We start from the raw sequence: 12,851 nt of genomic DNA, 5'->3' as shown, positions 1-12,851 counted from the left end.
GATTGTTTTCTTACTTTCTCTTTCTGCTACTTCGTTATTAGTGTATAGAAAGAAACACAACAGGTTTCTGTATATTAATTTTGTATCCTGCAGTGTTACTGCACTCATTTATTAGTTCTAGTATTCTGTAGAGTCTTTAGAGTTTTCTATTTTTAGTAACATGTCATCTGCAAATAGGGACAGTTTAACTTTTTTCTTATCTATGTGGATGCCTTTTATTTCTTGTCTGATTGCTATGGTGAGGATTTCCAGTACTGTGTTGAATAAAAGTGGGAGAGAGGACCTTGTCATGTTCCTAAAAGCTTTTCCTCATTGAGTGTTGTGTTAGCTGTCGGTTTGTCATATATGGCCTTTATTATCTTGAGGTATATTCCTTCTAAACCCACTTTATTGAGAGTTTTTATCATGAACAGATGTTGAGTTTTGTCAAATGCTTTTTCCTGCATCTATTGAGATGATCATATGGTTTTTATCTTTGATTTTGTTAATGTGATATATCACATTGATTGATTTGTGGATATTGAACCATCCTTGCATCCGAGGAATAAATCCCACTTAACTGAGGTGAATGATTCTTTTAGTGTATTGTTGAATTTGGTCTGCTAATATTGTGTTGAGAATTTTTGCAAATATGTTCATTAGGGATATTGCCTGTAGTTTTTTTGTAATGTCTTTGTCTGATTTTGGTTTTGGAGTAATAATGCTGGCCTCATAGAATGAATTTGGAAGCTTTCCCTCCTCTTCTAGTTTTTGGAATTATTTGGAGAGAATAGGTATCAACTCTTAATATTTGGTACAATTTGCCTGTAAATCCATCTGGTCATGGACTTTTGTTTGTTTAGAGTTTTTGATTACCGATTCAATTTTGTTGCTAGTAATCAGTCTGTTCAGATTTTCTGTTTCTTTGTGATTCAGTTTTGGAAGATAGTGTGGGAATTTATCCATCTCTTCTAGATTTTCCAATTTCTTGGCATATAATTTTTTGTAGTGGTCTCTTACAATCCTTCATATTTTTCTTTATTGTAATGGACATTCCTAAAAATTAGTGTTAGGGCCATAGAACGGAAGGTCATTGTAGGGCAGAGGGAAACTTGGATGTGTAATATTTATTTTAATAATTCACACCTATGAATTATGAATTAGTTTAGATGTAGAACAGTTTTACTTTATGAAAGATAGTATTGCCTAGAGAAATATATGTCACCACCAGTTTTTGTTTACCATTATCTACTATTTGTTTTCTGCAATTGTCTTTTGGTAACAGACTGGTAATAGTGAGCTTTCGTGACCCAGCAGTTAAAAATCAGGAGTCTGTTCTTGACCCTTTATGCCTTGGAGAGGTTTGTTCATTGTTAATATAACACAAATTCACATAACAGCCACAATATGCCAGGAAATTGTATTCTTATTATATACTGAGAGTATTCATAAGTATCAGGAAATAATTCATAAAATTACCAGGGTTAATTATTTTACTCTAATTTTAGTAGCTTTGAAAATGTTTGCCAACACTAATTTAATTACCACATTAATATTAAATTACATAAAAATCTTAAAAAATGTTCAAATACAAAAAAAAATTAAATTGATAGTATTCCATTTAACTCCTAACCTTGAAAATCTTCATACCACATCTTCCTGTTCTGAGAGCAAAATTCCAAAATAGTTTAATATTCAAGACATATTCAAATATTTATCTGCTTCGGTATAATTCATATTTTCTAATTTACTTGGATCTGGTTATTTTTTTCTGCAGAAACTATTTTTCAGTAGAATTTGCATTTACAACTGCTTTATAATTCACATTAAAAGTATTTGATTTGAAGAAGTGTCAAAATAAACACTCAAATTTTACATCTTAGGTAATATTTGAATATTTTTGCTTTGTAATTTTTTTACATTTATTGCTTTCAGTTCTGTTTTTCTTGTGTTTTGTGTTGCGATTATTTTAAGAATTTAAAAATTAAAAGTACTGTTCTATAAATCAGTATTTGAAAATCATGTCATTCAAACTATTGCAAATGATGTGATTTATGAGGAACCATAATTATGTTTGAATTTCACTTTCTTTTGAATCTCTTGGGTATAAAGAATATTTATGGAGTCAGAGCATAAATTAGGATACGAGTCAGAAATAGATGAAAAGCATTTCTTAATTGCTTTTCCTAACCTTTTTTCTGACACTGAGCTTTGAATTTGGAATTTTTAAAAGATTTCCTGGCTTGTTAGAGATCTGTGCCCGTGGGTGTCAGCTAAGGCTAAGAGAAAAGTCTGGTAGCAGGAATAGTCTGAATTTCCTGGCCTCCTGGTTAGTTTGGCCTTCCCTGTGCTGGATCCTTCTTTCTGTGAAATTAGTTAAGCTGGTGAATGTTCTGTGCAGAGAATGATTTGATATGTTTAGGACTCCAGAAAAGAATTAACAGATCACATCGCTGTATCTGATTCTTGTTGCTTTTCGGTTTACACAGTGTTTGTGTTTACTAGCTCTTTTCTTTCTCTTGTTCAGAAAGACCTTGAATTAGCTGCAAGTGTTACTTGTTTTCAGTTTAAGCTTTTTGGCTGAGTTGTATATTTAGTCACGGACCGGACCGTTAACTTCTTTTCTTCATGTTGTCTTCAGCTCCTTAGGCTAGAGACTATCTATAGTCAGGAGTGTATTGTCAGTTTTTGTTTTACTTATATGAGAACTAAAACTACTCATTACTTGTTCTGGAGAAAAGTAGAAAGATGTGGTTACTTCTTTTTGGGAGCTATGTCCCCCCAAATGTTGTTCTAGCCTTTCTAGAGGAATGTTTTGAATATTTTTGGGTATCAGTATTTGCTGAACGCTTTGCTAAGTGATTCCCATGGACTACTTCATTTAATCCTCACAGCAACCCTACAGATTTTATTAATATTCCTGCCATTTCATAAGTGGGTCGACAGAAGCTCAGCAGAGGCCTTCGCTCACAGAACCTGTACACACTGGCATGAGGATGTAACACAGAGGTGTGTGCAAGGGACCCTTGGCTCTGCGTTTCTCCTGGTAAGCTGTGCAGGTGTTTTGTCTGTGGCCTTGGAGATCTTGGCTCCTTTCCCTCTTCTTTCACATTTTTCTAATTTTTGTTTTTAATCTCCTGTATCTTGTTTATACTTTGCTCCTGGTTTTGTATGGGAAAAGATTCCAGAGAATGGCTGATTTTGAGACTTAATACCTAGTCACGCCAGGGAAGGAAATGGTCATGAGGTAGCTGTGAGTATTCTCATTGTAAATCATGCGGCTGGGGCCCCGGATTGACTAAACTTCTTCCCCCACCCTCACTGTTACTTTGGCACTTTGTCAGCAGTGAGGGAAACAATAAAGTAAATACTGTAATGCTTAATCATTTTCCTGCTTATAAATGGGCTCATGTCAAAAGTTCCATTCTGAGAAGGGCATTTTACAGAGCTATTAACTCCTTTGTAAAGATACGGTGGAAAACAGATGGATGGATTACAAAATAATTTTAGACCCCCAGAATCTTTACTAGTTCTTCACTTTGCATGTGAACATTTGGATCCTTCAAATTTAGAAATGGTAGATTAAATGGAGGCAGGATTAGATTTTCTGATGTACTTAATATTGCAGTTGTTTATTTTAATTAAGCTAAATTAAAGTAAGAAATCCTTAGTATCCTTTATTTCATCGAGCATTCCTAACCGCGAGACTTCTGAAAGTGCTTTGACGGGTCTGTCGTACTTTTACCATGAGAAATGTTCAACAAAGAAATGCTGCTCTTCTCTTCCTCCACCCTCTGCCCCCTGAATAAAATTTAAGCATAGACAAGATCTTCTCTCTGGCCCAGTTCAGTACCAGAAGCACCTAATCACACCACATCTGCTCTCAAGGTTATAAATGTAGTGTTTCTAAATGAGGTGACGTTTGCTAAAAAGTAAATTTAATCTGTCTCCGAGGTTTTATCTTTTTAAAGTTCATTTTGCCTTCCAAAAGGGGTATTGTTTTATGGAATTTATAGGGCAGTTGTGAAACCACCTATTGTGTGCTCTTGGAGGTCTTTTCCTATTTCTTCCTTGTCCCGCCTGGTCTTTCCTTTCCTTGATTCTTCTAGTTCATTGATCTTCTGCTTGCTACTCTTTTGTTATCCTAGAGATTTCGTATTTCTTAGTCACTCCATTGTTTTACAAACCTCGTCAACAAGATTATTTATCTTACTTTATTAATTTCACACTGACTTCCTAGACCGGGTTCTTCAGTGGACTTTTTCAGAACTTCGTCGTTGACTTCTTTGACAAATAACTTTGTATCTTGTCATGTCATCTGTCTTCTGTTCACCTTCAGATTATTTTTGCTTTTTAGCTCTTTAAAAAAAAATTTTTCTCTCCTAAACAAGTCAAGAGAAAAAAATTTGTCTCTTCTCGATATGTTACCTCAGGCGCTAGGACTCTTGGGCTTCGGTCTTAGACGTGTTAAACTGTGGCTTAGCAGACGTCTGTAAATGCCATTGGAGTAGATAACTCTGAATGTGTCATTTGGCTGTGCGGTTTTGTCCTTCTAGAGCACTTACATTATAACCTGTGTGACCTCGCGGTCCCATACTGATGTGTGTGTGTGTGTGTGTGTGTGTGTGTGTGTGTGTGTGTGTGTGTGTGTGTGTGTGTTTTGATTTGCCTTCTTAAAGAAACCATGGATCATCTCGGTTGAGATAATTCATAGATTCATACGATTTACTAATAAGAGACCTTTACAAATGATAACACTTCATGACCTGTTTCAGTGGTGTGGAAACAGGCATGTGTGGGTTTAGTGACAGCTCCCTAGTCAGACGTCGGTAGCAAGGCTGGGAGAGAGCTTGGAGCCCTGCTTTCTGTTGCAGTATTTTTCTATCCCAGTTGACTCTTGGAAAATTTTCTGATTCCAAATACTTCTGACTACGGTGTGATTCCTAGTTCCATCGCCAAATCTGAAAGTATTTCACTGGTATGGGTAATAATTGCTACAGAATTTTCTAATTTCAGCCAGTGACTGTCCATCGAATGCCTCCTGCGTGCTGCGGATGGGTTTGTGCTTTGCTGGCACACAAAAGAAGTGTCTGACATTATTTCTTCCCTTAACGATTGTGAGAACTTAGTTGAATTTATTAAAAAATTAACCCAAACTGGGGCACCTGGGTGGCTCAGTTGGTTAAGTGCCCTGCTCTTGATTTTGGCTTAGGTCATGATCTCAGGTTGTGAGATCGAGCCCCTTGTCATGCTCTGTGCTGGGTGTGGAACCTGCTTGAGATTCTCTCTCTCCTTCTTACTTTGCTCCCCCTTCCCCCCGCCCCAGCTCTCTCCCTAAAAAAAATTTAACCCAAACTTTCTTTTTTCTTTCTCTGCTGTTTTTCTTTAGATATTGTGCCTCATCCCCATTTAAAAAAATACCTGGATTATCTTTTCTTTTACTATTATGATCTAGACATATGTTGATCTCTAATTAGGTGTCAGGAATGAGTGTTAAGGATGCCGAGTGAATCCCAGCGTGTGGAGGCATGCTGCGTGTGGGCTGGGGATCCAGCTGACAAACCATGCAGTGTACTTTATGCAGTGATTCTCAGCCAGGCCAGTTTTGCCCCTCCCTTTACGATTTTAGGCAATGTCCAAACACATTTGTCCTTGTCACAAGTGGATGAGGTGAGGGGCAGTGCTACTAGCATTCCCAGTAGAGGCCAAGTGATGCTGTTCAGCACACCACACTGCACAGGACCGCCCCCACAACAAACAGCTGTCTGACTGCACATGTCAGTACTGTCGAGGTTGAGAAAACTAGGTATGCGGTGATAATTGCTGTATTCAAAGCAGTTACCGTGTTCTCGGTGTGTTCTGTGCCTGGCACCGTCTCGTGACGGAGGTGTGGATAAGTTGCTATTGCCCCTAGTTTGCTTTAGGCGTCTAGGCAGGCTGAGTTGAATCTGGAGGACAAGAAGAAGGGACAGGCCTACCAAGCAGAGGGCATGGTGGGGGCAGCCATCTTGGAGGTGACAGGCACATCTGGGGCCCTGTAGGTGGTTCATTATGGCTAGAAGTGGAGAGAGCAAGCTGAAGGTGAGAGAGAAAGTCATTCAAGAGGGTGAGGAAGTAGCAAAGTAGAAGCCGGAAAATGGGTAGCTTTGCTTGCCATGCTAAGGCATTTGGTCGTTATGTAAAGGCTGTAGGAAACCACAAAAGAGGTTTTAAGTGGATCATTACTTGGTCAGATTTGTCTTTTGGGAGGATAAATTCAGTGTTTCAAGGAACTAATTGGAAGGGAGCAACTAGAGAGACGTTGACTCAGAGGCACTCATTCAGGTAAGAAATGAGCCACGAAGTTACAGTAGGGCCGGGAAAATGGTTGAATTTCAGGGATATGAAAGAGGTGGAATCTCTTGGTTGGGCAGCAGGGAAGAGAGGATGAGGGGTCGGGTCACTGATTCCTGACTTGGGCAAGCATAGGGAGAACACATGTGCCCCCTCCCCACAGGGAGATGCACCGGTCTTGTTAACAGCAACCGCATGGAGCCTCCAGCCCGGCATCTTTGGGGGTTACCTGCTTTTCCCGTCCGCTCTGGATGTAGCCCCTGGATGCCAAGGTTAAGCCTGCCATGTTAGCACATCCGCCCACCAGGATGGAGCAAGAACAGGGCTGCCGCAATAAAAACTGCTTATGGGAAGGAGGGGAGAATGCAGCTACTGTTTCACCCATGGTGGTGTGGGGGGGCTGCTGGGTGGCTAACAGGACCCCTGCGCACCGGCTGCGGACTGAACTCCTGGGTTGGCCGGTTTGGCTGCTTTTGGTTTTGTTCTCTGAGGGGATCTCTCTTGTCCATTGTCCTTTGTAGCTCATCGGGGAGGGTGTTTACTTCATGCTGCAGCTCAGATGTCACCTCCTCAGAGAGCTTTTCTTTGCCCTCCCAATACAAAACAGGCGTCCCGATTTTTATTGCCGTGTTGCAGCTATCAGCTGGGCGCGTTACTTGTCTGACTCTTTGCCCCGCTTCTGCTGGAATGTCGGGTCATCCAGGGAGGAGGGGCTCGGCTGGTGTGCTCGCCCGGAGTCGCTAAGACCTGTGATATCTGGCTCCTGTTTCTTGAAAGAGTGGATACATGCATGAGAAAGGTAGAGAATGCTGAAGAGGAATAGGATTAAAAAAGAAACAAAAACTTCTATTTCTGGTGAGAGAGAGGAAGAGGAGTTCAGGTTTGGATGTGATGAGTTTTAGCAGTATGCAGGTGCAGATGGCTGAGAGGCCATTGAACAGGCAAGTGACGCTCAGGTGGTCCGTGCAGTAAAGCTGGCTGGTGTGTACTGAGCCCTTCCTCAGTGCCAGGCTCGGTTCTCAGCCCTTTCCTGATCTTAACAAAGTGGAGCTGTACATCGGTGGCAGCAGAAGTGAAAAACAGCAGGACCGTTCAGAGAGCGTGCATGAGAAGAACAGTAGGGACAGACTCTCCGGGGGACACTGGTATATGAGAGCTGAGCAGAGAAAGAAGCACCTCTGGGAAGGGGCAGGTGGAAGCCAGGGGCAGGAGCCTGCGGGAACCCAGGGCAGGGGCACAGGTGGAGCGCTTACCGGGTGTCTCAGAGGGATCTGAAAAGTGTCCCTGGACCTCAGCATCGGAGAAGTGACCCGGGAAGAGCTGTTTGAGGAAACCCTGGGGAAAGGAACTTGGTTGAGGGCTGGAGAATTTAAAGTTGCCCCTGAGAAAGAGAGGGTCGGAGGAAGAGTTTGAAAACGCAGCGAGGGCAGGACATGGTGGCGCTGTGATTCCTGGCTGGGGGTGGGGATTGATGGCCGCGGGAGCGCTGCTGGAGGGATGGTCTCAGACGTCTCTCTGTGAACCTTGAGATTTTGCTGTGCTGGCCTTTTCCCTGCTGGGGTGGGAGGCAGTAGCACGGTGCCAGCCACCTTGCTTCTCTGCTCAGGCTGCTGCGGGGGCCACCGCCCCAGCTCCGGCCCCAACTCCGGGCTCCCCCACCCTGAGCCGCGGGGCACAGTTCTAGGGAGAGTTCCTTTACTTGTTTCGCTGTGATCAGCTGTTAGCTTTGTGCTTTTGGGGCTTGCTGTGGCTTCACGTGGCTGTGCTTCCACCGACTTCCACCCAGCCTGGCGCTGTGGTTGCGGGAAAGCCATCTTTCAGGAGTCGTCAGGCTACCAGCACTTGTGGCTCAGCAGAGCCCACAGCTGCACCTTTAATAAGGAACCCTAGATTACAGCCGGAACCTAGGAGTTTAAGAATGTGCATCTGTCTTTTTATTTATGTTTTTGCAGTGACAGACATTAGGTTTCCAACTGGGGAGGTACAGCTAGTGTTTTTAAGAACATGCTGTTCAGATGTAAAGCATCCCTCAGTCTCCTGATGCGTGGATGCTAAAACTCTTCACCTTGTTTGACAATGTCTAGCTTCAATGTGCCTAGAGATAATGGAGTCAGGTTATATAGAGAATGAAGTGTTTTTGTCTTTGTTGCTTTTGAGAGGAAATACGTTTGGTAGAGTTTAAAAAATGGCTCTAGCCTCTGGTGCCTAAGTTCATCTCTTGATAATCTTAAAAATGTGAACAAATTATATGATAGCATATGAAAAAGCTAAATACAAAAATCTACAAAATACTTATGTGTAGGTTTTCCTTTAAAACGAGCCTACTTCATCAAAGGGAATATGGTTATGCTGTCATCAAAGTGAAGCGTGTTCAGTCAAGGTGCCTGGACCAGACATTTCATTCTTGCCAGAACAAAATGGCATGCAGTCTGGGAAGGACTCTGTGGGGAGGGACCATTTAGGAGGAGAGGCACGGTTGTATATGTTCTCCAAAGATGGTAACATTTGGTACTCAGATTTTCGATAATACCACTGAGTACATGACTGATAAAGAGGCATTTAGCTCCTTCAAAGATGACACTTCTTGGTGTTTCTCAGCTTTTTGTTGTTAGGACTTCTTTACACTCTTAAAATTCATTGAAGAGGGCGCCTGGGTAGCTCAGTTGGTTAAGCGACTGCCTTCGGCTCAGGTCATGATCCTGGAGTCCTGGGATCGAGTCCCACGTCGGGCTCCCTGCTCGGCGGGGAGTCTGCTTCTCCCTCTGACCCTCCCCCCTCTCGTGCTCTCTGTCTCTCATTCTCTCTCTCAAATAAATAAATTAAAAAAAAAAATTCATTGAAGACCCCAAAGAGCTTTTGTTTACAAAAGTCATATTGATGGATAATTACTCTATTATAAGAAAATTTTTAAAAATTTACAAATCCATTTAAAAATACCAGTAAGAAATTAATGTTTACACAAATAGCATATTTTTATGAAAAATAACTCTAATTTCAAAAATTCAATGAGAAACAGTGGCATTCTTGTGCATTTTTGTTAATCTTGTTAATACCTGGCTTAATTCAAGAGAGCTAGAGTCTTAAATCTGCTTCTGCATTCAGCCTGGCATTTGGAATATTTCACTATAAGTCATGAAAGAATGAAAGTGAAAAAGGCAAATCATGCCTTAGTATTTCTGAGAAAATAATTTTGAGCTCATGAACCCTCCTGGCGGGGGGTTCCTGGGCCACACTTTGAGAACCACTGGGCTAAACCATACGTTCTTTTTTTTTTTTTTTAAGATTTTATTTATTTATTTGAGAGAGAGAGAATGAGAGATAGCACAAGAGGGAAGAGGGTCAGAGGGAGAAGCAGACTCCCCGCTGAGCAGGGAGCCCGATATGGGACTCGATCCCGGGACTCCAGGATCATGACCTGAGCCGAAGGCATCCGCTTAACCAACTGAGCCACCCAGGCGCCCTAAACCATATGTTCTTGAAAGCAGAGACCATTGCCTTGCTTTCCTCTTCTGTTCCATGGGGCCTGGTAAATATTTGTTATATGGACTCCTCACATGTGTTTACTGTTTCAACTTTCCTCTGTAAAAATCCAGAGAGAGGACCCATCTGGTCAATGGGGACTGAACTCCCGTTCCGGGATGCCTTCCTCCTTAATTAGTCATGCCCTAAGAATCCATCTCAGGCCTTTGACTCAGCAGCCAGAGGGGTGCCACTGGCCTCTTCCCCGGTCTGATGGCATTGCAGACTGGTTACAAATCAAGATAAGTAGTTGAGGGAAAAACTATTTCCTTTAGAGTACAGTGAGTTCTCAGAAGCCTTGGAGGTTGCTGGGGGAAGAAGCTAGAATTGCTTCCTAGAAACAGTGGGAAAGTCTCTGTAGAAGTGTGCAGGGCCTGCTGGCACGTGGGATCCACTCTGCTCTCCAGGAAGCATATGTGCTCTTGCGGTTCGAGTTTTCTGCACCAAGGCAGTGGCAGGTGGCCCGAAGAGCGAGTGGGAAGCCGTCCTCAGCTCTCCAAGTAACAGCATTCTCATTTGCCAAATGTTATGTTCATGTTTCTCCAAACTTGCGGTAGAAATATGCACACTTAGGCTGAAAATATGCATACTGTTAGTATTAAGTTTTCAGACTTTTGATACAATGTAGGTAAACAATATCAAGAGGTATCTTAAAGTTACCGGGTAAATTTTGCCTAAGACAAAAATGTGTACAACTTAGGATATTTACATTAGAGCAAATTTATCTATCAGCCAGGTGAGGAAAGTCTTCCTGAATATAGTAGCATAAAAGCGTTGTTTTTGCATTTGACTTGCAAGGGAATGGAAGCAAAAACTGTTTAAAAACAGCATGATTTTGTCTGCTTTATCTGAATGACTAATGGCATTTTCTAACTGCTTGTCTCTTGGGCACATAAATCATGGTGGTGCATTCTTACTAATAGTCTTTGAACTTCTTTCTCTGTCCTTTTCTTCCGGGCCGTATATTGCTGCCTTTAGCGCTTCAGCATGGAAGGGATCTCAAATGTCATTCAGAACGGCCTCCGCCACACCTTTGGAAATTCAGGTGGAGAGAAACAGGTGCTGGGTTACCCTTATTTTCCTTATTCTCTGCTTTTTCATTTCCTGCGTAAGTGAAGGTCCTGAAAGCTGGCAGTTTGACTAATTTACTAAGACTGTTGCTTAAAAGAGAGAAGTGAAAGTTCATCATTTTTATGGTCTCGATAATACATACAATTCCCTTTAGGAAGAAGCATTTTTCAAATTGGACAAAAGACTAAATAAATGCATTCTTCATACATGTTTGAGAGCTCCATTTTCCACTGCCTTTAAACAAATTGCCCTGACCTAATGAGTTGCATGTATAGAATATATAACTAAACTAGAATATACTATGCTAACTCTAAAAGTTTGAGAAACAAGGTATCACTTTGCCGGGGAAGAAAGCTGCTGTTGTGTCTTTTTGACAGGAGTTCTGGGTCACACGTGTCGGTCAGAGGATATATATATCTTACCTCCTTTTAAACGAAATTCAAGTGTTTTTAAGGTGTATCATGTAGTCAGCCAGCTCACTCTCTGCCAAGTGAGGCATGCGACATGATCTATACAAAAGTCTACGTGGATAGAAGTACGCAGTCAATTGTGTAGTAATTTGCTTTATATTAACATTTTTGTATAATGATTTAAGGAGGATCATGAACACAGGAAACACATCTACATTAATGAGTGTGCTTAAAATTACTTTTCACAATTTGAAATTTTCACTTCACAAAGAAAACTTTTCAGTGTAGCTCTTAAGACTGAGAAAGTGCAGAATGTAGCTTTTGGCAGTTTATCAAAAGAAAGCGTTGGAGTGTAGAAGGGCAAGAAGGGCAATAATCAATATTAAATAATCCTTTACACGGACATTTCCAGCTCCATGAAGGGATGGTCTAAATTTTTTTTTTTTTTTTTTTATTCTGGCACCTCTCCCTCTCTCAGACTCACAGGATGGTATAAAAAAAAGCTTCCAGACTGACCTACACGTACCAGTGGGACAGAGAGCGTAGCTGGTTAGCGCGCTGGGGGTGGGGTGTGGGTGGCGCTGCTTCCTGACGCGCTCTCTCTCGGAGGCCAGCCTGCCTGAGGCTCACGCTGTTGTGAAGCCCCAGGGGGGCTTGTTTCCGGTTTCCTTCACGGAGAAACATCCAGTGCCACAATTGGGTATCACCTTGGAGAAGTCTACACCAAAAAGATGGTGGGAATTGTTTCTTAAACGTGGAATAATTCACTTTTCCTACTTTTCTGTACCTAGGGAGCCAGTTCCTGTTAAACCATTTTACCTTGTCTTTTGATTATGAGGTCACCCAAGCGTGAAATCACTCACGGAGGGTTAGGAATAGAGCAGAGATTTAGAGCAAGGACTAAGTAATGGGTGGGTCTCAAAAGATTCTGAGTAAAAGACAGTAGATCTCCAGATGAGCACATGCAAACCACACTGAACTAGATAGTTTTCGGTGGAGTGGTCAGAATAGGAACATCTGGACAATCATTTTTAGGTTCTGCTGTCATGGGACATACTTAATAGGCCATAACTCTGATACTTGTGAGCCTTTACGGTAGTGAACGAAGCTGTTTGTCTCAGTATCAGATGTGAATTTTTATTATTCACTAGGCCATTCTCTCCTTTCACTTTTCTCTTTTCCCTTAATGCCTTTAAACATCCTAAATAATTTAGAATAATAATAATAATACACCTCTAAAATTGGTACGCATGTCTAAGATAGCTTCTGGAGGAAGCTGGTATGTGTTTTTAAAGTTGTCAAGTTATCCACGTGACCATTTTGTTCAACCAGAAAAAAATGGTCTGAAACAGAATTATTTGGCTGTTGGGAATGATTTGGTTTATGCAGAACTGTTACAACTACGTTTTTAGTTTTAAATTACTATTTCCAAAGTATGTTGAAAATATACAAGGAGAATGCTAGATAAGACTTTAATAATGAACAAATTGAACAGATCACCCTCAGACCTACTTTTGTGAAATTTTCAATAACTGAAAG

The 12,851-nt window shown here is 41.4% G+C and overlaps 1 protein-coding gene across 2 annotated transcripts in view; it reads left to right on the top strand.

Annotated features, from left to right (window-relative positions):
* The window catches only part of FEZ2 (fasciculation and elongation protein zeta 2), a 41,373-nt gene that overhangs the window by 21,847 nt on the left and 6,675 nt on the right, over positions 1-12,851 (top strand). Inside the window, exon 6 of one of the 2 annotated variants that reach the window (XM_027622863.2) lies at positions 10,810-10,890. The exons of the other annotated variant lie outside the window; for it this stretch is intronic. Within the exon in view, the coding sequence (XP_027478664.1) occupies positions 10,810-10,890 (81 nt within the window). The remainder of the gene's footprint in view (positions 1-10,809; positions 10,891-12,851) is intronic. 2 annotated transcript variants of the gene reach the window in all.

This window comes from Zalophus californianus, chromosome 8 (genome assembly GCF_009762305.2).
Source record: "Zalophus californianus isolate mZalCal1 chromosome 8, mZalCal1.pri.v2, whole genome shotgun sequence".
Classification (NCBI taxonomy): domain Eukaryota; kingdom Metazoa; phylum Chordata; class Mammalia; order Carnivora; family Otariidae; genus Zalophus; species Zalophus californianus.
Note: the sequence above shows the minus strand (reverse complement) of the source record. Positions and strands in the feature narration are given on the sequence as shown.